At 36.5% G+C, this 26,563-nt stretch overlaps 2 protein-coding genes and 1 long non-coding RNA gene across 8 annotated transcripts in view; 1 reads left to right on the top strand and 2 right to left on the bottom strand.

Annotated features, from left to right (window-relative positions):
- The window catches only part of wnk1a (WNK lysine deficient protein kinase 1a), a 32,554-nt gene extending 31,768 nt beyond the window's left edge, over positions 1-786 (bottom strand). The window contains exon 1 of the mRNA XM_056270994.1: positions 47-786. The gene's annotated coding sequence lies outside the window, so the exon portion shown is untranslated. The remainder of the gene's footprint in view (positions 1-46) is intronic.
- Positions 787-3,687: 2,901 nt separating this feature from the next.
- Positions 3,688-25,618, top strand: erc1a (ELKS/RAB6-interacting/CAST family member 1a). Of its 6 annotated transcripts, none has more exons than XR_008809492.1 (19): positions 3,688-3,887; positions 5,208-6,044; positions 9,646-10,023; positions 11,102-11,176; positions 11,795-11,950; positions 12,033-12,200; positions 12,280-12,447; positions 13,690-13,827; positions 14,017-14,157; positions 14,694-14,834; positions 15,638-15,831; positions 16,146-16,157; positions 17,014-17,101; positions 17,233-17,364; positions 18,493-18,653; positions 20,259-20,406; positions 20,669-20,764; positions 24,078-24,224; positions 25,072-25,618. XR_008809492.1 is itself a non-coding variant. In XM_056270995.1 (19 exons), the coding sequence occupies exons 2-18, from the start codon at positions 5,358-5,360 to the stop codon at positions 21,514-21,516; spliced, it is 2,916 nt and encodes a 971-aa protein (XP_056126970.1). In that variant the 5' UTR covers positions 3,689-3,887; positions 5,208-5,357; the 3' UTR covers positions 21,517-21,546; positions 24,078-24,185. The 6 variants fall into 6 exon arrangements, 2 of the variants coding, with proteins under 2 accessions (XP_056126970.1, XP_056126971.1); XR_008809490.1 differs by having other exon boundaries at positions 20,663-20,764; XM_056270995.1 differs by lacking the exon at positions 25,072-25,618 and adding an exon at positions 21,490-21,546 and having other exon boundaries at positions 3,689-3,887; positions 20,663-20,764; positions 24,078-24,185.
- LOC130104450 (uncharacterized) lies at positions 9,919-20,167 on the bottom strand. The gene is made up of 6 exons (XR_008809494.1): positions 19,845-20,167; positions 18,506-18,679; positions 14,671-15,772; positions 12,054-12,300; positions 11,770-11,962; positions 9,919-10,034 (listed from the first exon to the last, which is right to left on the bottom strand). It is a non-coding gene; the product is annotated as an uncharacterized LOC130104450 (long non-coding RNA).
- Positions 25,619-26,563: the final 945 nt, after the last annotated feature.

Raw genomic sequence — 26,563 nt, 5'->3', positions numbered from 1 at the left:
TTTTACAAACGGCCGTTTTTTCAGCACATTTAAGACAAAAACTTACCATAATGTTAAGCGTCGTCGTCGTCATCTTCAGTTATTGGTGAATAACCAACGGCCAACTCCAGGTTTAACCGGTAATTCCCCAAACGCGCGTGCTCAGTATTTGAAATAACGTTTAGCCGGCGGAAATCAAGTGAGAAACTAAATGTCTCTCGCGTAACAGATTTTTAGCCGGTAAAAATACGCCAAAATGGCTAACCGTCGGTTACTGTGCCTCGGCTCAAACCCGTCTCGAGCGACAATGCGAAGTTCGAATGTCAAACACTACAACAACGTGCCGCTTCCGCTAATGGTTGCTCGCGAGACTGCAGAGCAGGTTCTCTTTGTTATTCCCTTTCATCTGACCTCGATTCATCTCCCTTGTACACTCATCCACTGCATGACGTCGCGCGTGCAAACGACGCAGTTCAAGTTGACGTTAAAATATTTACATCTACAGGATGCAAAACAACAATCGAAAACCCTTGAGACTATATCCATTTATGCCGCCACGAAACTTGGTTTTGGGTGCAGCACGCTCGCGAGCGCTTTGTGGCTCTATTGTTTACAGTTCAAGATCCCACACAGATGTAGACGATTTGCACGCACTGGGTTCAAGGCTGCGCAATCTGCTCATCCCGTCGATTCTCTACATTTTCGCCATCGCACAAATTCATGTTACATGAACAAACCGGTTCGTGCTCAACAATAACCCAGACTCTGTCCACTCCCCCTGCTTGTCTAATGTCTATCTGGAATAATCTCTTACAGTTAGAAAATAGCGCCGCCTGCCGAAGCATCACGCGCATGTGTGTTTTAAAGGAACAGTTCACTCAAAATGACAATTGTCAACATTTACTAAACATGCATGACTTTATTTCTTCAGTGGAACACAAAATGAGATGTTTGGCTTAATGTAAGCCTCAGTCACCATTCATTGTTTTTGCATCCTTTTTCATAGTGAATAGGGTCTGAGACTGTTCTTATTCTCAGTGTACATGCCATGATAACTTCTTAAATATAATGCCCTTTTCACAAGATGTAAAATAAGTCTCTGATGTCCCCAGAGGGTATATATGAAGTTCTAGCTCAAAATACCCCATAGATATGTTTATATAGCATGTTAAAATTGAGACTTTTTAGCATGTTAAAACACTGAAAATTCCAAAAACTTTTAGCCTTTTATGTTCAAACCGGAGTCAGACAATGATGGAGAGACCCAAGAATAAGTGACAACATGTAGATGCAACAGGACATTTCTGAATGGTTAGTTGATGAATTTATGTTGCTTATGTGTAGTATATCTTCTAGTCATTGATAATCTATAAATCGAGTTCCCAGGGGCGGGGTTTATGTAAATTCTAGGGTTGGTCATGTCACTAACCCGGGAGGAATGTCGTGTAGTCCCTACCAGCCGTTTGTTGTATAGTCCTTAAAAAGCAATTTCTTTAAAAGAAAATATCTCCCTTTGCTTTGAACTTTGAGCATTGTAACTTTGCATATGTTGTTTATACTCAAACAGCAACATTACACACTAACTAAAGTTAGAAAAGTGAAATCATAATAAACCACCCCTTTAAAGGAATAGTTCGCCCAAAAATTAAACTTTGTCATCATTTACTCACTTCCAAGTTGTTTCAAACCTTTATGAATTTCTTTCTTCTACTGAACACAAAATATTTTTTTTGATGAATGGCGATAACCAAACAGTTGATGGACCCCATTGACGTCCATTGTATTTTCCCCCCATATGGAAGTCATTGGGGTCCATCAACTGTTTGATTATATTCTTCAAAATATATTCTTTTGTGTTCAGTAGAAGAAAGAAACTCATACAGGTTTGAGGGTGAGTAAATGATTACTTTAAATGATTTTTTCATTTTTGGGTGAACTATTCCTTAAGGGGTCATTTGAAATTTCAAAAGGGCCAAACATTTGTCACTTTACCTTAACTAATGTAATTGCTAAAAAAAATCAAAAAAATCTTTGCATTTAAAGGACAGAGCGATTGACTTTGACACATACGCCTAAAAACATATACCATATCAAACCAAACCAAACCTTCAAAGATATCAAAGGTTCCAGATAAAAAAACATAATATTGCTATAGAAAATAGAATAAAATAAAGAATCAACAATATTACAATAGACAAACAAAATTACAGAAAAGAAATAATGCATTTTATGCATATTAGTGTAGAACATTTTTCAGATTGCTATAGAAAATAGAATAAAATAAAGAATCAATAATATTACAATAAAAAAACAAAATTACAGAAAAGAAATAATGCATTTTATTATTAAACTGGAAACAAAAGATTATCTTCAGCAATATGGTGTCAATAAAGGTCTCAAGATAAAAAAAAAAAAAAAAAAATTTTAAAACTTTTTTTAACCCTATATGAAGCCTAAATGATATTTGATACATTACATTTCTAAAGCTTCTAAATGATCAATTTGATCAAAAATCTACTGAAATACCTTTTGTACACAATCTTCGTCATGCCTTGCCATCTCAATAATACTTGATTATTATTTTTTTCAAATATGAAACAACAGGCTTTTGATAAGTTTATTTTTATCTCTCAATCATGATTGTATTGCATTTAAATAACACCTTTAAGGTGATGATACACAGGGGAACTTTTTGGGCAATGTTGCCATCAACGGGCAACCAGATGAGACACAGGGCCCACGACCGATCTAAAGTATTCAGATAGAAATGTATTGCCCATTTTCAATGGGAAAGTACCCAAGCAACAATCGCTTGGCAAGATTGCCCAGCAACATTGCTCAAAAAGATGCCCTGTGTATAATCACCTTAAGACATTATTGGTGTACAGTACAGTGTTATTTTCATGCATTGATTTTAAGTCAAGCTCATCATTGATTTACATGTCATCTTACATTTTGGCCATAAATAGCAACATTTGCACCAAACCAAAATGTTTTTTCCTTCTTCAGTCTAAGATCCATATTCTCACTATATGAGCCTTAAAAGCCTGATATGATACAAACCATAAAATACATATGAAAACTTTTTTTAAATTTACTTCTCAATATTTTGTCTAAAGGTTCAATAAACTCTTTAAAAAAATTAATAGGCTACAATATAACATATTTCACAGAAGAAAGAAAATCAGGTTTATCTGAGTGTGAGTAGGATGATAGATTTGTCCATTTAGTAGGAACTGTCCCTTTAAGAGGGATCAAACCCCACCAACTGGTGATTATCTGTTCTCTCTATCTACAAACTGACTGGGAGGTGATAAAGTGTAGAAATTTACATGGTTTGAGGCAGGATGACTATTAGAGATGCAAACAAAGATAATATTATACATGTAAAGGCCATATCATGCCATATACAAGAACCAGATTTTTTTGAATGAACAGTATAGATATTTTGTCCAAATTACAAAATAAAGAAATCAAAAATATTTGTTAAAAAATATAAATATTTAAAATATTTCCAAATAGCCCTGTATAGGCTACATACATAGGCTATTAAATATTTGATAGTTCTGAAAATGTACACTACAGTAAATATTGACAATTGAATGTCATATTTTGTTTTATATACTTATAAACATATATATATATATATATATATATTTATTTTTGTATTTTATTTTTATAAAATGACCTTCGTAGCATGGCGTTGGCATTTCAGAGGCGAGTGTTGTGAGCGCGCAGCGTAGGCGTTACGTCACTGAAGTCCTCCAGCTCTGGGAAGATGCTGGTGTATGTCTGCAAATAATAAAATCATAAAGCAATACAAAGAAAAATAGGCCGCTTCCTCTCTATCACACATCTCTTGGACAGACGGTCGTTCCATATCGGATGAAATAGACCAGCCATTCGAGGTAAATAGATTTTTGGAGAGAGAAAAAAACCTATTGTGGTTTATTATAAAATAGTGAATGCTCGTATATGGTCTCGGTTATTTAATATATACATATATTGATATTTAAATAGCGCCTCTCATTTACTGTCGCATTTGCTGGACAGCTATTACTAACAAAAGAGGAGCCAAATGTGTTAAGCCATGCAATGGTGGAGAAGAAGGACATTGAGGGAGGATGCCCAGGATTGTGGCTGAGCGATTGGAAGACTGGATTTTACGGAACATTAGGTTTAGTATATCCGTAATCTAAATTGTATTTGAATTATAGTGTGTAATTTTGCGCATTTGCAAGTCTCATTGACGTGATGTGTGGAAATGCCGACGCTTCTGGTTGGTTTGTCAACGCTGAGAAGCCTTCACCTAAATATAACAACATTATTGAATCGACAGCGATGGACATTGAATATGTGTTTAGAGTATAAATCATTAGCTGAGTATCCCATAATATTGTTGTTATAGCTGTCGACATTAAATGTTTGATAACCTTGGAGTGTGAGCCTACATTAAAACCCCACCTTTCCTTCGATTCACTCATTCGGTGTGTAAATGGGAGATGCATTATTACATAGCTAGCTAGTGAATTATTTTTGTATATGAGAGTAATTGCCCATAGCACGATTCAGATTTCTATTAAGATATAGTATAATAATAATGATGAACAATAGTAATGTTAACGTAGAAGTGGTGTGGGGGATAGCTTATGTTGTTTGTTGAAACCACTGTAAAAAATGTAGCTTTATTTCCTGCCTGGAATTGATTTTTTGTACATTTTATTGGGCATTTTTAAACAGGCTGTACATTTAGAATATATTGAGATATAAGTATCAATATGAACAATTATAGCTATAATTATATCTATATAAGTACATACTAAAGCAAATCAGTAGCTGTAAATAATGCACAAGATATCATAACACAATAAACACTAACACTATTAGATTATAGCTCTCAGTGATTTTAGTGTTTTTAATCAAAAACCACTGCAAAACTAGCCTCTCAGACAGAGAATACAGATATATGCCAGCTACAGGTCACTTTGGGTTTGGGTTTTGTAGGCATTACACCCATCAGGCCTAGAATACAATTTATGGAAATACTCAGTATCAATATCAAACTCTAGATACAATTGCAATTGAAAATATTTTAGGATTACCCCCACATTTGAAATGTCTGGGTCATTTTTGCCCCAATTTGATCTCTGTTTTGTGGTACAGATAACATAATTATTTAATATAATTTTGTGTGTTTTGAGGGGTTTGCCTTTTATTTCATTTTACAGGCCACCATACTTGCTCCATTTGAAAGATACTGAAGACCAGCATTTTTTCTTGACAGATCACATTCCTCATACATGAGATGAAGATGACCTGGCCTGCCTAGTAGCACATTACCTCAAAAAAAAAGATTTTTGGTGGGTGAATTTAACAAAATGTACGGAAGTTCACGCTCGGTGAGCAAAATGGACAGTAATCATGGCGGGGGTAGAAACAACCAGGGCAACTCGGGCCGCTCACCACGACTGCCTCGGTCACCTCGCATGGGCCACCGTCGCACCAACAGCATGGGGGGCAGCGGTGGAGGCCCGGGCGGCTCTGGAGGCAAGACGTTGTCCATGGAGAACATTCAATCTCTCAATGCCGCCTACGCCACGTCAGGGCCGATGTACATGAGCGACAACGAGGTCGCAATCGGCACCTCCCCTGACCTCCCTAAGAGCGGAGTAGCGACGGGACGCTTTGGAGGCAGCATTCCCTACGGGGTCCGGGGAACGGTTACAGGCAGCACACCTGACATGGCCATGGTGCCGGCAGTCTCGACCGACTCTATGGGCTTTGGAGGGGAGATCCATGCAGCTTCAACTGTTCCTCACTCCCTACGTCAGGCGAGGGACAACACCATCATGGAGCTCCAAGCCCAGCTCAAGGAGGTGCTGAGGGAGAACGAGCTCCTTCGGAAGGAGATCGAGGTGAAGGAGAGCAAGCTCAGCTCGTCCATGAGCTCCATCAAAAGCTTCTGGAGCCCGGAGCTGAAGAAGGAACGTGCGCTGCGCAAAGACGAGGCGTCCAAAATTGTAGTGTGGAAAGAGCAGTACCGCGCAGTGCAAGATGAGACACAGGTGGGTACATCTGGCAGGATATGCTTGTTTTTTTAAGTATAAGTGATCATTTATTTGCTGATCGGAGAGTTGTTTTCTGGATTGAAGCATCTGGTTAAAGGAATCTAGAGTTAAATTAGTATCCTAGATCAGTACTAAAAGGCACTGTATATCTATAAAAGTGTAGTTCTATTTAGAAACAGATTTACACTGATAGATTTTGGATAAGTGTGACCCATTTTGCATACTCTGCCATTTTATAAGTAGTGCAAGTACTGTGTTCACACTGAAAAATGCAGCGAGGCGTATTGTACTATGAGTACATGGATGATGTACTTCATCAACCTAAAAAATTGCTGAAATGGAAAAAATAAAGATAAAGCTGTATAGACATGTAAAAAAATAAAAACTAATAAAAAGGACAAAAGGGAAAAAATCAAAATGAATACAAAATATGAAAGTAAAAGCTAATTTAAAAAAATATTTATAAATACTACTGTACATATAGACACATTATATAAATAATACTAAAATAACTATAAACTAAAATAAATACAACCTTTGGGACACAACTTATTCAACATCTCAGCACACACATATATACTATCACTATACCTATACCATTTCTGTAGTATATAATATGCATACTGTGCATATAGTATGCATGTTTTAGTATGCACAGAATACCCTGTGACTCCCTATATTTGCCAAAAAATGCATTATACAGAGCACACTGTGCTAGTGTAATATCTGTAAATTCACGTTTTTTCATCTTTTTACTAATTATTCAAGACTATTCTTTTTTTGTTTACCAAAAAACATGCAAAATTTGGAGATTTTTATTTGAACAGAACATTACTACTAGCTTTATGTGACAACAGCGTAGCATGCTACTGTTTAAAATGTTCATCTTCATAATGCGTATTGTCATGGATGCTATCTTTAAAATAGCAAGCAGTATACAGTATATTATACTCCTCAGTATTCAGTAATCAGTGCAATAGTTTTCCTTTCCAAACACTGCCCTGAAATGCATGTGTCAGGTAGAACTGACCAGCTTAAACTAGTTAAGACCAGCTATTTATAGACACATTTTTATCGCATCAAAGTATTTTCATAGATTTATAGGAGTGACTGAGAATTGAGTGATTAAAGATCCAGCTCATCTTCAAACGAGAAGGGAAAGTCTACCTCCGCTGTGAGGTGACGCTAATGGCCAATCCTGAAATGGCCATCCTGGTCCTGCTGCGTGCGGCTCACTGCACACCCTGATTCCTGCAAGCCACAATATGCTCGATGAGCAATACATCTGAGCTAATTAAGAATGAAACTCTGTTTTCAGATATTCAGTGGTCCTTTTAAATGTACACTGAGATACTAAGATGGGTTTTGGTAGCAGTGACAGTGGCATAGTCCTCCATCTATGTTGCGTTTGAAACACTCCCCTTATTTGAATGATTAGCTTCAAACCATGATTCACTGCAGCATGGCTGTCATGACAGATTCCCAGACGATGGGGCGTACAGCACTAAGCTAATGACAGCTTGGTTATTCACTAGCATAATCAGCATTATCACGCTCCTCACACTATTCGCTTGAGATTGAAACTAACACACGAATCATCAGAGAGCTCTGAGTCTTAGTATGTGTTATTGGGTGATTCTTGGTCTTAATGAGATCGTACCATTAATTATGGCACAGTTGTGTACGTGTATGATTAAGAAAATTAATAATTACTGATGTTTAGTTGCCTTTTGGCTGCCATCAAGTTTTCAACAGTAGTTGCATCTACATGGATGAATTTGGAGTAAAGAAGAGTATAAGAGATGACAAAATTAGCACACACTCATTTCTCCTTGCCACCTTTACCACTAGTGTTGAGGACTAATGCATGATGGGTTGTAGATAAAAATCTTCTTAAACTCGTAGATCACCACAAAATGAAAATTGACACACTTGTTGTTCGAAACCGATGCGACTTGCTTTCTTCTGTGTAACACAAAAGGAAAGTTTGAAGAATTGTACTGGTTGCTCTTTAGACCCTACACCTGGTATTAAGATGCGTCTTGGTCGATCGGATCACAGGTAGTCGAAGGAGACACATTCTCGTTCACACCTGGTGATTTAATCCGTCTCTTTTGTCCACTTTCAACCACTTCTGTCCTGATTTCTTAAAGTTGAGGATATAGGTGGGTAAACTAAGTGAGTGTGTGTTAGAAATCAGGAATGGTGAGAGAACATTGTGATTAGTACGTTTTTCATTTTCAAACCAAACTTGGGTCTTCAGCCGACAAAGTGTAAATCCTGTCTGGTTAGCGCGCTGCCCATAATGTTTACACGTTAGCTCAGTAGGCGGAGAGTCTTTTGTGGCTGTTCAAATACATTCAACCACATTCGACCGACTACACTACGAAAGCAATCCGGTTGAATGCGTTTTCGACTACCTCTGGAAGTGGTCGAAAGTTGACAAGCTCAAAACGTTTTAGACTCTGTTTAGACCTTTACTTAGCGGCTCAAAACGTTTTAGACTGTTTAGACCTTTACTTAGCGGCTCAAAACGTTTTAGACTCTGTTTAGACCTTTACTTAGCGGCTCAAAACGTTTTAGACTCTGTTTAGACCTTTACTTAGCGGCTCAAAACGTTTTAGACTCTGTTTAGACCTTTACTTAGCGGCTCAAAACGTTTTAGACTCTGTTTAGACCTTTACTTAGCGGCTCAAAACGTTTTAGACTCTGTTTGACCTTTACTTAGCGGCTCAAAACGTTTTAGACTCTGTTTAGACCTTTACTTAGCGGCTCAAAACGTTTTAGACTCTGTTTAGACCTTTACTTAGCGGCTCAAAACGTTTTAGACTCTGTTTAGACCTTTACTTAGCGGCTCAAAACGTTTTAGACTCTGTTTGACCTTTACTTAGCGGCTCAAAACGTTTTAGACTCTGTTTGACCTTTACTTAGTTAGCGTCATCCACTTGTGATCCGATTGACCAAAACGCATCTTAATACCAGGTGTAAAAAGGGCCTTAGGTCAGTGAATTGAAACTACGGGTTTTAAGCTTCACAAATATTTCTATATTTCACATAAGTAGTTAACAATGACAGCACTGATATGAACATCTTTTATGATACCTTTGTGATGCTTTGAAGCCTGAAAACCCCAGTCTCTGTTAATTGTAATTGCGTGGAAAAGAGCTGGATGTTACTAAAACCTTCATAATCCACATGAGCACCAGAGCGCAACATGTCAGGAGAATATGCACTAAATATTGCTCCATCTGAGCAGTTTTTACCAATTCAAGTTGTAGACAGTAGTAGTTACAAATTAGATGTTTACATCCCAACTGTTCTCAGTAATTACTCATGTTACTGCTTGTATGAAAGATGATACTATAGATTGAACTGTATTCACTGATGAATAAAGAGATGGTTTCTGTGGGATGCTTTTATAAATAATAGGATAATAGCTGATAAACTATGATGTGAAACCGATAACCTTGATTTCTTGGCTGTTAACTCTCCTTTATATCAGTTCCCAAATCTACAAACAGCCAATGTCTCTAAACTATTTCTGTTTTTAAGTATTTTTGAATGAATTGTGAGTAAATGATTCTCGTGTCCATCACAGCACCTGCAGACAACCGTGCAGGCACTGCAGGCCGAGCTGCGTATCCAGCGCGACTTGAACCAGCTACTCCAGCCACCCGGGGAGCCGCTGGCCTGCGAGCCCAGCGAGGAGCAGGAGAGACAGGCTCGAGAGCTGTTCTTGCTCCGCCGTACCTTGGAGGAGATGGAGGTTCGTATGGAGACCCAGCGGCAGACGCTAGCTGCCCGTGATGACTCAGTCAAAAAGCTCCTGGAGATGTTGCACAGCAAGGGACCCTCGGCTAAAGCCAGTGAAGAGGACCATGAGCGCACACGACGCCTCGCAGATGCTGAGATGCACGCGCACCACCTGGAGAACCTTCTAGAACAGCGTGATAAAGAGCTAGTGGCTTTGAGAGAGGTGTGTAGTAACTCGAGTTTGAAAATACAAATGACAAAATATGAAAATAATATTAAAAAAACTGCACTTTACATGAATAGAAAATAAATATATATATATGTATATATATATATATATATATATATATATATATATATATATATATATATATATATATGCAATTGGAATATGTAACTGGAAAATAAAGTAATTGTTTAAAAACATTATATATATATATATATATATATATATATATATATATATCGGTATATATATAATTATTTGATTTATTTTTATTTTTATTTCATTTGACATTAAGATACACATTATTAAAACATATTTTTATTTTTATTTCCAAATAATAATGTTTAGCTCTTTACTCACAATCCTGTTACTAGATGATTTTCCCCATTACAAAAACATTTAATATTCCTTAAAATTAATATATTTTCTGTTTTCTAGAATTATACATGCACCTGCATTCGTCAAGCATCAAGTTATTAGAAGAAAAATTATCAAATTATTTGCTTTCATATTGCAACCAATACTAACTTTGGAGTAGTGTTATGTTTTTTTATTTTAGATAATAAGTTGATATAAGATTATACTTATATATGTTAATGTATATGTTTATTTTAACTAAATTAATACATTTTTAAACTGTATTTTGACATTATATAGTTTGGAATATTTAGTATGACATCCGGATGTTGCAACCATCATTTTCTGAAGGTTAAGCACCTCCTTTCACTGTACACGTGCTAAAAAAAATGAAACAAAAAGACAATTTTAGAACTTTCAGGCAATACAGGGAAATAAAGCAGAAAGACTATTCTCTCTTCATGCACCATTATACAACATTCAGTCAAATAATGATGGCAGCTATTCTCCCTTAAAGCACAAAAAAGTAGGATATTTAATAGAACTAGATAGCAGGAGACCCTATTTGTACTTATAATAGAGTACAGCTCCTGCAATGTGATGGGAAATTCAGCCAAAACTAAACAGTGCTGCTCTCCCTCAAGGTATGATGACATATCTGAGAGCTCTATTTCTGGCACTGGTGTGAAGGAAGTGCCAACCGTGTCTTTAATTGCAGGAGCTGCATCGCCGCCTCGAGGGGACGCCAGAGACTACGAAAACCAAAGCTCTTCAGACTGTAATTGAGATGAAGGTAGTACTTTAGCTCCTATTTTAATTAATGTGTTAATCTGTTTACGTATGATGACAGGAACCACATTTTTCTTTTGACTATCAGTGCATTAAAAGCCCATACAAATTGATGTAAAATATCAAACAACATTTTGTACTATACTATTATTAAGCTTAAAACCCTTGTGAAAAGGAAGTACTCTTTATCATACTTTTAAAAAGAGAAATAATATACTTTAAAATAATATATTTAAGTGTGAACTGAATTTAATCTTAAGTGGTCTTTTATTTAATTAATATTATATTATCTGCAAATACAGTTCTTAAAAAAACATACTTTTAGTGCACATTCAGTACAATAAGAGTACTTTTTCACAAGAGTAGTTCAGCAAAAAGGAAAATTCTGTCATTATTTACTCACCCTCAGACCTGTATGATTTCCTTTCGTCTGTATTTGATCTTAGGCAGGATGTACGTCTCATATAATGAAAGTAAACGGTGACCAAAAATGGTACAACAGAAAAGTAGCATTAAAGTAAACCATGCAACCTTTGTGGTATATTCCAAGTTGCACATTCAAATTTGGCACATTTGTGATTGGTTGACATTATTGACATCAAACCTATGACGCATGTTTTAGGAGTCTCAGATCAGTTCTCTAGAGCGGGGTCTCAGGGAGCTGGAGGACCAGGTCATGATGCTTCGATCCAGTAGCATGCTCAGCTGTGAAGAACGGCAGGAGGAGGCCAAGCAGATGGAGGTCTACCGCAACCACACCAAGTTCATGAAGAACAAGGTACTGCACGCTCTGCTTTAGAAGAGCACATCAGGATTAGTCCACATATGAATAACAAATGTTGAAAAATTATTTTATGTAGATGGACCAAGTTAAGCAAGACCTTTCCAGGAAGGACACCCAGCTCCTCGGCTTGCAGACCAAGCTGGAAACCCTGACTAACCAGTTCTCTGACAGCAAACAGCATATTGAAGTGCTCAAAGAGTCTCTGACTGCCAAAGAACAACGTGCTGCTATTCTCCAGACAGAGGTAGTAGAGCACACCAGTGGTTAGTCTTCACCCATCACACCGCCAGATTCTCTGACCGCTGCGCACAACTGTTTTGCAGGTGGATGCTCTGAGGTTGCGTCTGGAGGAGAAGGAGACCACGTTAAACAAAAAGAGTAAGCAAATCCAGGAAATGTCTGAAGAAAAGAGCACGCTCAACGGAGAAATCCATGATCTGAAGGACATGCTGGATGTCAAGGAGCGTAAAGTCAACGTCCTTCAGAAAAAAGTGAGGGCTAGATTCACCATTCACCAATGCAAAGAGTCTTGATTTATTTTACTTTTCATTACAGGAGACCGTTGATAACAATGAACGAAATGTTCTCTTATTGCATGTGTCAGAAACGGGTCACCAATCCACTACGCTTAAAAATAATAAAGTTACAAAAGTCGTACATGCCAAAGATAAAAATACAAAACTAATGAACAATTAAGACTAGGGATGCACGATATATCGGCCACCATATTCGGTACCGGGCGATATATGTTAATTTTTAATGTTATCAGCCTGATAAGAAAATGTAGATGATATATTAAAGCCGATAAATAATGGATTTTTTCCTTCAGCTGAGACACTTCAGATGTGCACTGTTCGACATGATGGTTTTGAATAGCTTGAAATATGATTGGAATCACTTTGAAAAGGAAAATACGGTAAGCAAGTCTGTCATATAGGCTTCATAAAATTATAATGAAAACATTATCATTGTGTACTTGGGACATGGTGGGACTTTTGTTTTTGTAATCAGGCTCTTAAAAATTATATAAAAATTTGGATTTAGATTGATCCGCCAATATATCGGTTATCGGCTTTTAGTATCACTAGAAAATCTGATTTAAAGTTGAAATAAAAATGAAAAAAAAAAAAAAAATGTGTCACCAATCCACAGTTGCAAAATCATACAGTACATGCCATACATAGAAAAATACATCTACGAGAACCTAATATACAATTATACCGTTAAACTGATAAAGATGACTTTCCAAAATACCATGATTTAACAATAATTTCCACCGAAATAGCACAGTTATTGCTACTGTTATTGCATTACAGTTATTGCTACTGTAAAACCATAGTAAATTTATATAGAGTTAATTACAACAATATCTGTATTCATAGTATTTTAGCATAAACAAAAAAATAGATTACCATTGTAGATGTTTGTATGAGCACATCATGCATTTTTTACATTAAAATACAAAATACAAAATGATCCAGGTCTAAAAACATGTATCATACATGTAAGTGAATTTTTTTTAATACTTTGACCATGAATTACTTAATGAAGTATTTTTTCCCAAATAGCTGTGGGGTAAAGTGTGTCAGATGCTTTTGGGGTAAGCTGTGCCAGTGGCTCAACTAATAGCCTTTCCTTCAAAAGCAGGAAATGCTATTAAAAAATACTCTTGGAAAATTTTGAAAATTCACTACAGTAAAAATGTGGATGTATATAAAACTCCTGTGTTTCAGATTGAAAACCTGCAGGAGCAGCTGAGGGATAAAGAGAAGCAGATGAGCAGCCTTAGAGAGAGGGTGAAGTCTCTACAGACAGACACGTCTAACACAGACACAGCCCTCACTACACTGGAGGACTCACTGGCTGAGAAGGTGAGGATCACCTCTAGAGGACGCTATAACACTCCACCAGACTACAGGACAAATCGTTGGTGCACGTCCAAATGGCATCGGCACGGCCGTAATCAGGAGTCGGAACATCTGTGCTTAGTTATAAACATTTCATGTTCGTTGTATATGCTGTCTTCTTGGCACTGTGTTAATGTGTCCACTTCTGAACAGGAACGTATTATTGAGCGTCTGAAGGAGCAACGTGACCGTGAGGAGCGCGAGAAAGCAGAGGAGCTGGACAGCAGTAAAAAAGAGCTGAGGGAGTTAAAGGAGAAAGTCAGCATTCTGCAGGGAGATCTGTCAGACCGAGAGGTTAGAGATCCTGAAAGAGGACAAAATGCCATTAAAAGCACATTACATGATTATGACTTTTTTTTTTGCTGTAGAATAACATGCACCTTTGAATTGGGCACAAAACACCACACAAAACAATGTAATTTATCTTTTGTCCTTTAGAAATATTTTAGGTTAAATTTACTTGAGATCAAAATTGCTTAAGATGCTAAAACTTTTTTCAAGATATATTCTATGAAAACGGGTTTATTTTTCTTACCCCACTGGCAAATAGATTATAAATAAATGTTATGCTTAATATTATTGGCCAATGAGGTTGAGAAAAAGAGACTCAATTCAAGATCTATTCTCTGAAAGCAAGTTTTAATATCATGCAATTTTGCTCTCAAGTAAATCTTAAAATATTTAATATTAAAAAAATAATAATATTTAATAAAACTCAGATATTTTCTGAAACAAGTTTTGTCACAATTGTGTATACATAATTAGTATACATGTATACTAAAAGTGTCAGTTGTACACCTTGTATACCTCAATGCTAAGTTTGGTTTCAGACTTCTCTGCTGGATCTCAAAGAGCATGCATCGTCACTGGCCTCATCTGGCCTGAAGAAAGACTCCAAACTGAAAAGCCTGGAGATCGCCCTCGAGCAGAGGAGGGAGGAATGCACTAAGCTCGAGAACCAACTGAAGAAGGTGAGCGAGAGCGACATAATTTATAAAAGATTGTTAAAAGATAATAATATTATGTTAGTAAAAAAATAAAATAAATAGTAAACCAAAGTTCTTTAAATGGGATACTTTTTACAAATGCGATTTCCCGGCATGGATAAGTCTTAAAAAGATCATGGAAATTAGTCAAATAAAATAAAATAGTTTGGTAAAATTTTTTGCTCTTCTGTAAAATATTTATTTGGCCAGATATTGTAGAGAAAAATTGTAGAGTAAAAATATACTGAAAACGTTTAAACGGATATAATCATTTAAAGGGCTTCAACCCCAAAATGAAAATTCTCACCCTTGTTTAGTTGAAAACCAAACAGCTTCAGTTCCCATTGACTTCTATTGTATGGACAAAACAAACAAACAATGCAAGTCAATGGGAACCGAAACTGTTTGGTTTTCAACTTCAAAATATCTTATTTTGTGTTCTGCAGCAGAAATGAAGGCATAAAGGTTTGGAATGACATGAGGGTGAGTAAATAATGACAGGATTTTCATTTTCGGGTGAACTATCCCTTTAAATATGTTTATCAAAAGATTGGTACATTATATACTTAAATGAAATGTCACCAAGCAATCCACAATTTATTAAAAACTGGAAAGGTCACGGAAATACTTTGGTAAAAATTATAGGAACACAGTGCATAGTACAAGTATGAGAATTGAAACGAAGCCATTGTAACTACAAAGGACAAACAAATGGGAGAGTAAGCATGGACTTATATATTTGAGTTTGTGTAAGTTGTGGGTGTGTTTATATCACATTCATCTATTAGGTCCAGAGTGCCGCAGCCAATGCACAGGCCAACACAGAGATATCTGAGCGGATTTCTTCACTCGAGACTGATGTGGCCAGACACAGAGAGGACTCCGCCAAAGCCCAGGCTGAAGTCGATCGTCTATTAGACATCCTGCGTCAGATGGAGAACGAGAAGAACGACAAGGACAGGAAAATCAGTGAGCTGGAGAGGTCAGTCTATTTCCCTGCTCACCATGGCTTGCTCTCACTTCTTTTTTAAATGTGATTATCTTTTTTCATTGGTGTAGCAGTCAAAACACGTTACGTCTTTGTCCCTTTTTGCTGCCGTGTTTAAGCATCACCGTCAAAACGTTTTCCGTGTCTGCGTTTGACGAGGCTGATGTTTTGACTAGGCTTCCTTCCCCTCTTTGAGTTGTGTGTTGAAGCACTGATCAACTTTTTTTTTTTCTCACGCTAAACGACCTTTGAACTTCTGCTTTTTGTCTCCCTCTTTTTCACTTTTTCACCTGGAAATGCGTACCTAGTGTGGCTTCCAGGTTAGTAGATACATGTGTACTTCCACACACATAAATGGACCAAGTTAAAGACCCCATGAAATAGAATTTTGTAGTTTTTAGTCAACTGCTAGTGAACCCTTAAAATTTGAAATGACAAAAAAAGCTTTTAGACATACGAATTTAAAATTTACCGATCGTTTTTTCTTGGGATGCACCAATATTAAGATTTTGGCCGATCATTATTTTCATGTTATGACTGATAACCGATAAATTAAAGTTCTATTTTGTCTAAATACATTTAAATACATTATAACTTTTACATTTAACAGTGTTATTAAATTAATAATTTAAAGTTTTAGAGATTAAAGATTAACTTAATCTAAATATAAAAATAAGAAAATGAGCATGAAAAAACAGTAACATCTGATCATTAAATTTGATTTTTAAAAACGTCTGATAACCTGTAATATTTTACAAATATATTGTGTATCCCTAATTTCCAGTCACATGATCTCTAAAATGAACTAGAAAGTAGCAAATCATAGTTCATAGATGACATAAATAGAGCCTTTTGCCTATTTTCAAATAAAATGATGAGTCCTTCAATATGTCCCACTGAAAGTTGCGCTTCATAAAGTGATTTCATGGGGTTTTAAGTGCAAAAAAAGAAAGGGAATGTATTTTGCTCCTCCATATAATCACTGTTTTAGCTTTATGAATAGTGCAAGGAAGTTATTATACATGTGATCAGGCTTGGTGATATTTACTGATCGATAATAAACCAGCTTTTTTAGAGCTTTAGATAGTGTTATAATCCCCTCTGCCCCAAAACTCTTAATTTTACTATGAAACCCCAGAGAGTTCCTCTCACAACCACTTAATGTTTATGTTTCAGGCAAATGAAAGAGCAGAGTAAGAAGTCCTCTGTCAAACACAAGGAGCCACCAGGGAAGGGCAGAAATGTCAACGATGGCCCACAGCAGGTGAGACGTACAGAGGGATAGTTATGACAGCTTTGTCATAATCTCCTTTGTTTTGACAGATCCCTGTATATTTCCAACACTGTCAAACTCTGCTGGTGTGCTTATGATGAGCTGAGCCTTGTCTACCCCAGGAGTCCCTGCGGCAGAAGGCAGAGCGCATCGAGGAGCTGGAGGAGGCTCTCAGAGAGAGCGTTCAAATCACTGCCGAGAGGGAGATGGTTCTGGCACAGGAGGAGGCCGCACGAACCCACCAGGAGAAACAGGTCAACACTACAATGCTTACTAGCAAAATTACAAATGCTCACAATTGAATAGTAAATGTGTTACGTGAATAACTAGTCGACTATTTCTTTAAAAACTATTTTTAGCTGACTTAAAAATGCTCTTGACACAAGATGCTCAAAATAACTGAGTCGTGACGCAGTTATCAGAGACGTCTATCTGCATGTGTATGTGGAGATGGTGCTTTTAAGGGGATGAATTTAAAGACAACTTCTCTGGGGGGGGTTCTCCAATGAGGAAGCCAGCTTTTATTAAAGTGTGATTTCAAAACCTAGAAAAGTCATGTTTATTAATAAATACTTAAAACTTTTTGGGCATTTTTATAATGAATGCAAATTTTTCAAGTTAAGCCAAGCTCTAAAATGTTTGATCAGGATAAGAAAACCAAGAGTGGGATTTACATTACTACATTATGTATTCCCTTATTGGAGAAATCAGCTCATACCAGGTTAAGTTGGTCAAGCTATTTTTTGGAACATGGTAGCCAGTTTCTTGCTGGTCTAATGTAGTCTAACAGCACTAACAAGCGTGACCAAGATGTTCAACCAGTTCAAACTCTGTCCCACTAGCTTATGGACCATCTAGAAAACATTTAATACCACCAAAAGCCAGATTTACCAGGATTTTCGAGTAGAGATTAGCTGTTTTCAAATCAAAACATTTAGGATCAGTTTCAGGATCAGTCAATGTTTTATGTTTTTTGCATTTGCTGATGATATGTTAGTTAAGGTGATGTCACATTAACGAAAAAAATTGCAAAGAAGTCCCTTTCAAACCAAGCAACGTTTTGTTGGTCAAAATGGCGAATTCGCGTGATCTCGGATAACAGATTACTCTAAATTGTAATGTAGAAACATGCATTTTCTGTAAAGCTGCTTTGAAACGATATGTATTTGAAAAGCGCTATAAAAATAACAGTGAATTGAATTGAAATATGAATCGCCCTCAAGCAACATTTCTAACTGCATGGATTCCTATTGAAATCACTGGATTTTGCCCGGAAAAATTTCCCAAACATCGGTTACAGCGGGGACTGCATCTTTAGTCAGTCTGTGAAGTACAGAATAAACAATAATGAAAGAGTTACCTTTTGTTGATTTCTTAAAAAGATGGAAGAGTTACTTGGAGCGATGGAGAAGGTGAAGCTGGAGCTGGAGTCCATGAAGGCCAAGATGTCGTCCACCCAACAGTCTCTGGCTGAGAAAGAAGCTCATCTGACCACACTGAGGGCAGAGAGGAGGCGACATCTGGAGGAAGTGCTCGAGATGAAGTACGTTACCAACTTTCTTTTTACATCTTGCCATAACGGTGCTTGCAAAAGTCTGAAAACTTCAGTAAAGACTGAAAGAACGAAGAGGGTTTGTGAACATTTTGTGAAATTACAACACTCATTTTGCATGGGGAACCCCCAGGCCATATTTATTTACGTAGGTTACACGTCCAAAACAAACTGTTCCTCAATGACTTTATCATGTTTTATACATCAGTACATCAAGACAGTGACTAAACGTCCAACTTCGCATTGGCCTTCACAGCGGCAAGAAAAACTAAATTATTATTCAGATTTCTAATAAATTATATACAGAAAGCGGGCAACACAACAATGTTAGAACACTTTCATCTTATTATTATGAACGAAGCTGTCACTGCTAGTTAACATAGTTTAATGTATCTGAGCACAGTGTGAGCTCACTGACTGTCCGACAGTTCTTCCGTTGTAATCCATAAAGCTGTCTGAAATGCAGTATAAATCTCTTATTTACACCATATCTAGTTTAGTTGCATCACTCGCTTAAAGTCTACGCACTCCTAAAAGTAAAGGTTCCAAAAGTGATGAAACATTTTGGGTTCCCCAAAGAACCTTTCAGTGAATTTTCTATCTTCCACTAAAAGAACCTTTTGTGCAATGGAAAGGTTCCATGGATGTTAAAGGTTCTTCATGGGACCATCAATGATAATAAAGAACCTGTATTAGATGTTAAACCATCTATGTGTTGTATTGATTTGATACAGTGGGATTTGAGCTATTGGTTATCAAAATGATAACTTGGTTGCAATCATAATCTTCATTATTTATTCACTAATTGAAACTTTAAACTTAATCTACTCATGCATCCGAGTCCCTCTTAGTCATGCATCAACGTCCAATATAATATGCAGGAACAGCAACAAACAGCAGATTGTACATTTTTAAAGAATATTGTATCTCCCTCTGCCATTCATGCAGGAGACACATTTGTGTTATGCAATGAACTTGATCTAGAAGATGATCTAAATTACTTTTCCAGATCAGATATTTCAATCATTAAATAACCATCTTTTTCATCAGATCTCATCCTGAGGTCACTTTGGCAAGCTGTAGTGTTAATAATATAAATAAATGAATACAGAGTAAACAGAGATAAACATCATGACAGAAAAACAGGCTGTAAAAATTTGAGTGAGTATATGTTTTTCATACCATCATAAATGCAGAGGATGATTCATTCTGCACGTGGCTTGTTCTGTTTGCTATTTCTGTCTTCATACTTCAGCCGTGCTCCTGGGAATCAGTAGAAAAACTGCGAATAAACAAGCTATTTCTGTCTTTCTGAGACAATTACGCAGTCATTTTGACAAAATCCATTTTCCAAGGAGATGTTTTATACTTGTGAAAGCAAACCTCCTTTAACCTGCTCTGTTGAGTTTAGCAAGACACCTGGTCATTGTCAATGTGGTCAGTTGCTTTCAAGAGCAAGTACTTCCGTTAAGTGCTGTTTGACATTAGGCTTCGACTTCTAATCATTTCAACCAGGTATAATATAGATATAGAATATGTTTTTAATTTAGTTCATGAAAAAATATTTGTATAACTTGAAACAATTGTAATTCACAGACAGGAGGCTCTGCTGGCAGCCATAAGCGAGAAAGATGCTAACATAGCTTTGCTTGAGCTGTCTTCATCCAAAAAAAAGAAGACACAAGAGGAAGTGGCTCAGCTGCGGAGGGAGAAAGATCGTTTGGTGCAGCAACTCAAACAGCAGGTACGGACTGCGTCACAAGGCTCAAAGCGTATCTGCTTGTCCTCAAGGTCAAGTTGTTTGTTTGCTCAACTTAAAAGGCCTAGACAAAATACATCTTTGTTTTGACTGGTGGGTTTCTGAATGCAAACAAGGTCTATTGATGTGCTTGTTTTAATTGATCTATTCTTGACCCCTAATCAACCCCCCTAACCTTTCGCTTTCATCCGTTTCTACCCCCCTTTCTTTCCTTACATCTGTGCCTCCTCTTTTCTCCTAGACACAGAATCGTATGAAGCTCATGGCGAATAATTACGACGATGGCTACTTGAAAACGCCACCTGACCAGACCAACCACAAGCCTCCAAAATCACCCGATCAGGTCACAATCCGGTCCTCTACAAACATCAGAAAAGTGTTAAAGGGACAGTTCACCCCGAAATGAAAATCCTGTCATCATTTACTCACCTTCATGACATTCCAAACCCATATAACAACATGAGAAAATGATGACAAAATATTCATTTTTGGGTGAACTGTTCCTTTAAAATTGTGTACTCCTGTCATCTGCTTTTTTTTTTCCTCAGTGGAAATTCAGTATGGCTGAATATGAAATAATTGTACCTTTGCTGTATTTTGCTTATCTCATATTCATAGGAGCTTAATCTCAACAGCAAGCCAAAGAAAGAAAAATTGGAGGTGTGGGCAGTTTCATAAATGTTAATAAAATATTAATATTAGAAACTGAGTTGGAAACGGACGCTCCATTGTCCATTTCCATTGCAGTCGCGTTATCGTAATTGAAATGGAGCTGCCCTCATCTCCAACGCAGACGCCATCATTTCCTTTTTACTGCCTTCATATTGATCATAACTTCTCAACCCTATGGATTTTATTCTTATTCATGACTGTAGAAATCGCCCCTAAGCGCAGATCCAGGATCAGTTTCCCTTAAACCTCACAATACAATAATAACATCAAATACGCTGAAAGCTGATCCTGCGTCTGCGCTTACGGGTCACTTCTACTTGGAAATATTCGCATACTAACCTGATCTTTTTTCCCATGCTGCACTTGGCTAAAACCCTGCCATCTCTTAACCAATAGGATGATGAGGAGGGCATTTGGGCATAGCCTCACTGGCAGCCATTTTGTTTTAGAAGGGTGAGCATTTCTTTGATGGACATGTAAAAGCCAATCTCAGCTGCCCTGTTCCTCCCCATGTGACATCAAACACTGCCTGTCTCGCTGTGCCTGTTTGAGATTATTGACCATGTCATAGCAGTGCAAACATGCTTCTTAGGTTTCCAGTGGGAAGTTATTTTATTAGCAAATATTTGAGCCCTTTTTTAATATCTCAAAGGTTATTTGTTTTGATATAAAACCTACATATATAACTTATTTATAATTGCACTGCTATGAAATAGTCTACAAATCTCATTCCCTCTGGTTTTGTTTTTTCCCCTCCCTTTTTAAGCCTGTTATCTCTATGTATGGTTTTGTGGTTAAACATAATCCCAGATGGTGCATTAAGACTATGAAGTTTCCACACTCTCTTTGCCCTCACCAGATTCAATTCCTCCTCTTCCTCCTAAAAAAACCCCAAAAAACAAAACAAAATTGTTAAGTATGCTAAGCACTTTTTCTTTTAATTATCAGGGTTACAAAGTCAATAAAATTAAACAAATACAAAATACAATTTTTTTTATCTGTATATAAACTGGTAAGAAAATGTCCAGTGCAAAGTTAAATGTGCACAAGTGAGGTTTGAGACCACATTGAGAATCTATGATTCAAAATGTAATTTAAATCTGTAAACAAATTTGGTGTACTAAATATTCCTAAATTCTTAAATGTATTCAGCAAGGATGCATTAAATTGCTCAAAAATGACAGTAAAGACTTATAATGTTACAAAAGATTTTTATTTAAAATAAATACTGTTCTTTTTAACTTTATACTCATCAAAGAATCCTGAAAAAAACCTGTTTTTTTAACATTGATAATGAGAAGAAATGTTTCTTGAGCACCAATCAGCATATTAGAATGATTTCTGAAGGATCATGTGACACTGAAGACTGGAGTAATGATGCTGAAAATTCAGTTTTGCCATTACATAAATAGAAAACTTTTAATAAAATTTTTTTATAAAAATTGTAATATTTCACAATATTATAGTTTTTATTGTATTTTTTGATCAAATAAATGCAGCCTTTGAATGGTGTATTAGAGCTGTCTTTAAAAAAAATTTAATTGCACATTTTTCTGTAATTAATTGCACCTAACATTAAAATATAATTTCACTGTTAATCTCCAAATGAATGTAGAGACCACATAAAGATGGAACATTTAAATAACTTTTTAATGGCATCTTTTTATAAAGTACTATGAATGAACGCCAGTTTCACCAACTGTCTTATATAAAGTAATAAAAAAAATTAAAGACAAGTAAAAAAAAATTAAAGACAAGTAAACAGTCAGTAATAAGAACAAATATACAAATTACAAGCAATAGCACAAATTAATAGAATCAAACAAAGATGCAAATGAAATAAACAGTGCTTTAAGATTTTCAGGCAGGTCTAACAGTAATATTCAGAAATTAAATAAAGTAATCAAATGTAAAATATAACTGCATAGTCTTTACTGTATAAATTAAATATAGATGAATCCTTATTAAAGCTAGAAAAGTTATTCAGTCAAGAGCAATGATTTAATCTTTGTCTTTTGTTGTTTGATTAACATTAATGACAGACAGCAGCAGGTTTATTAGGCCGCTGTCACTTTAAGACCTGATGCACGGCGTGGATCTGACATATTCGATTTTCTCCAAACTCTTTACATTGTTTTGACACGTTTTAACTCATCTAAGACTTACAAGGATACTTGCCAAAAATGACATTTTGACATAATTTTGTATGTTTGTCCGTTCTAGCACGATAAGACACAAGAGAACTCAAATCTGTCTGTGAAGCGGATTTCTCTGCGCGTTTCGGGTGTCTGTATGTATGCATGTACAATTTTAGCTGATGCACATTAACCAACCATTAACTATTAACTGACAAGATTAGATTGCTGAATTATTATTCAATTAAATGAATGGGTGAGTGCCTTTGAACAGCACTGTGTTTGTGTGTGTTTTAATTATTGAAATCCCTGCAGGCATTATTAAATATCATATTAACTTGAGTTGGTCTAGCTAGAGGAGATTACTGCACATGCCAATTTGCTGTCAGTTTACAGAAACATCAACTAAATAAATGAGGACTGCTCATTACTCTTTATCAGCATTTAACTAAACCAATGTTCACTGGAAGTTAGGTATGACCCAGAATGAGGGAAGTTATCAACAAATAAACTAAAATCACATTGAGAGACAGCGTAATGACATACATGGTTCCTTTTTTAGAGCCCAGCCATAAAAGCAACAACAAAAAACAGTCACAACAGTATAATGTATAATTAAACTACATGAAATCTTAGGGTTAGGGGGTAATGTCTTGTCTCTTCATGTCTAAAAAGCATGTGTTTGCATGCCAAAATATGTCTTTTCAAAGCACCGTGCTGATAGAAATGATGTGCTTGCATTGAACAATATCAGCCCCAGCAAGCTAAAGTTTGCAGACGCATGAGAACAGACTCTCTGTTTCCCACAATCCTTAGTTCTGTGGTAGTGACAGTCTCTCTGCTCTGTAGATAAGATCTGGGCGGAGAGCTACAGTGCACAGGAGCTCTACACTGGCCACCTGATTATCCCGCACAACCACCCCAAAACCCTTTACTTATCTCATCACACCAGTTACCCAGGACCCACCGTCAGTGACGACACACACATTTTCACAGGTAACATTATATATAAAGTGATATAATGTATTTTTTTTTGGCATCCTGTAATTTATCATATATGCTGTCTAAAATTTGCAATGTAAATCTGAAAGTAATATAATTGAATTATGTCATGTCAGACCTACTTAAGCCGCTTTTCCGAACGATTCTAAGAACGGTAAGGAACAGTTCCAGTTTTATTTCCACTTGAGCCTGGGACAGCACTGCAAGATTACAAACCTTTCTCGGCCCGGAATTCTGAAGCAACATCGCCACTCAGGATTGGTCAATTGTCTGTTGCCTGACTGCCAGTTTCTCTGTAGCTGGCCAATCGCGATTTGATAAAAGCAAACAAGTTAATAATTAAATTATCCTCCATAACGCGGTCGCTATTTACATCTCATATCATCTGTACCAACTCAATGACTGACGCATTTGTTTTACATTCCAAAAAACTCCGGCTAGGCCGGATCGGCAAGAAATGGAACAATAAAACAATGAGAACGGTTTTGGCCCGACGTTGGAAAAGCGGCTTTAGACTACTTTTATAATTTTCTAGGTGTCCATAAGTCAATAAAAAAACTTTTGTTATGGCTTATAATTATGGACAGGCTATTTCTGCAATAACAAAAAAATATTCTTTGGTATAATCTTACTAAAGGTATATATTTTGTATACATTTGTCTTTTGCAAATATTATTTATTGAAATATTATTTGATACTACAAATATCAGGTAGATTATTTGCAATGAACACATTCAATATTCACACTAAAGTTACAATGTTTCAAATGAAAACTTTACTTGTATCAAAACGTGTTGCATATGATTTGATTCACAAGCTTGTAATTCTTTTTGGGTTTTAGTGGGAGCCTGGGATGGTGCGTCAGTGTGGAGCTGCAGTTGGGATCCTTGGGACCCTGCACTGGACCTCCAGAACCTAACTGGCCCTGATCAAACCCTCCAGCTTCCTCCACTGTCTCTCTGCCCTCACCTCTCACCTGAACTAAACCGGAGCCCTCAAAGAGTCTGTAACGGTCTGTAGTCTTAATACTGGTGCAGCATTGAAAATATGCAGTGTTAGTTGAGTCGTGAATGCAATTTTAATTTCGTTCTCTTGGTATGTCATCATGGTTGAGTAAAAAAAAACAAATTTAGAATGTTAACCTGATCAATGGGTGGTGCTATATAAACATAACTGAATGCCAAACTGTCGTTAAACAATTTAAAAAGTGTTATGCTAATTTAACTGCACTCAGTATTAAGACTGTCGGACCCTCGTCTATTCTGCGTTTAGGTACTGTAGCGTCTTGCACTGGTTATACTTCATTGGATGACCCTTCCCCTTTACCGAAATCCTATAGGACACCTTCAAGAGCATGATGTAAACATTTATAGATAGTGATGTCTATTTGTCACCACCAAAAATCAGGTTCTATATGTCCTTTAATTCCAATTAACAGCTGCTACATGGAATAGACATAAAATATATGTGAAAAGAGTTTGCAGTGCTCATGAAGGAGTCATCGAGGGGTTTGCGCAAGAAATTACAGTTCTCGCTTACAGAGACTATAGTTGTTTTCTAGCAGCTCTTAGACAGGACATTGTAGGCTCCCAAATATCTTCATATCATATCCTGATAACCAGTTTCTGAGAGCTCATTGCTGGTTTTATGTACTCTCATAAACATGGATATCATTGTGTGTCTCTCTCTCTCAAAGTGGATTTTTTATGTTGCATTTGTGGCCTATTGTCTTCGTGTATTAAAATTACAATAAAAGATGGATAGTCCACTAAAAAAAACAAAGACAAAACAATTAAAAAGAAAACAAGAGATGATCAAATCAGACAAAAGACACGGGTATGGGTGTTCTGAATTTGTATAAATGTGTATGTATATAAATGTGTATTATCAGTGTTTTCACTCTCTGAAGTTTTCTTTTACTGCTTGTGTTGGGATATACATTTCGCCATTAAGCAAAACATAAATACACATTCTGGACCAATGAAATTTCACAGTGGGCGTGGCTACAGCAACTTTTAGTTTTCTGACATTTTCAAAAATCTAGCTGTCCGGTTGACAAAAGCTTTAAATGCATTATTTTGAGATTTGATGGTATTTTTTGCAGCTGTTGTGCAGCAGTGGCCAATTTTTCCTTTCAAGCAAATGGAATAGAGAAGAAATTCAGAAATTAAAATGATTTGTATGTTCTACTCTGTACAATATACACTCTGTGTCCCACGGTGCAAAAGTCATTGATTGGCAGAGTAACTAAACATCTGTTTTAAATCACAGCTGCCTTAACATAGACTACATGTCATGTTCTATTCATTTGCAGCTCAAAAAATTGCCTACAC

The sequence above is a fragment of the Rhinichthys klamathensis genome, unplaced genomic scaffold (genome assembly GCF_029890125.1).
Source record: "Rhinichthys klamathensis goyatoka isolate OS25496 unplaced genomic scaffold, OSU_Roscu_1.1 h1tg000310l_1, whole genome shotgun sequence".
NCBI classification, from domain to species: Eukaryota; Metazoa; Chordata; class Actinopteri; order Cypriniformes; family Leuciscidae; genus Rhinichthys; species Rhinichthys klamathensis.
This window is presented reverse-complemented; position numbering and strand designations above follow the sequence as displayed.

Excerpts from the sequence above, each read along its gene's own strand:
- erc1a (XM_056270995.1), top strand. The coding sequence starts at position 5,358 with ATGTACGGAAGTTCACGCTCGGTGAGCAAAATGGACAGTAATCATGGC. Across the intron at positions 11,177-11,794 it reads AGACTGTAATTGAGATGAAG|GAGTCTCAGATCAGTTCTCT; the intron begins GTAGTACTTTAG and ends CGCATGTTTTAG. Across the intron at positions 11,951-12,032 it reads CCAAGTTCATGAAGAACAAG|ATGGACCAAGTTAAGCAAGA; the intron begins GTACTGCACGCT and ends TATTTTATGTAG.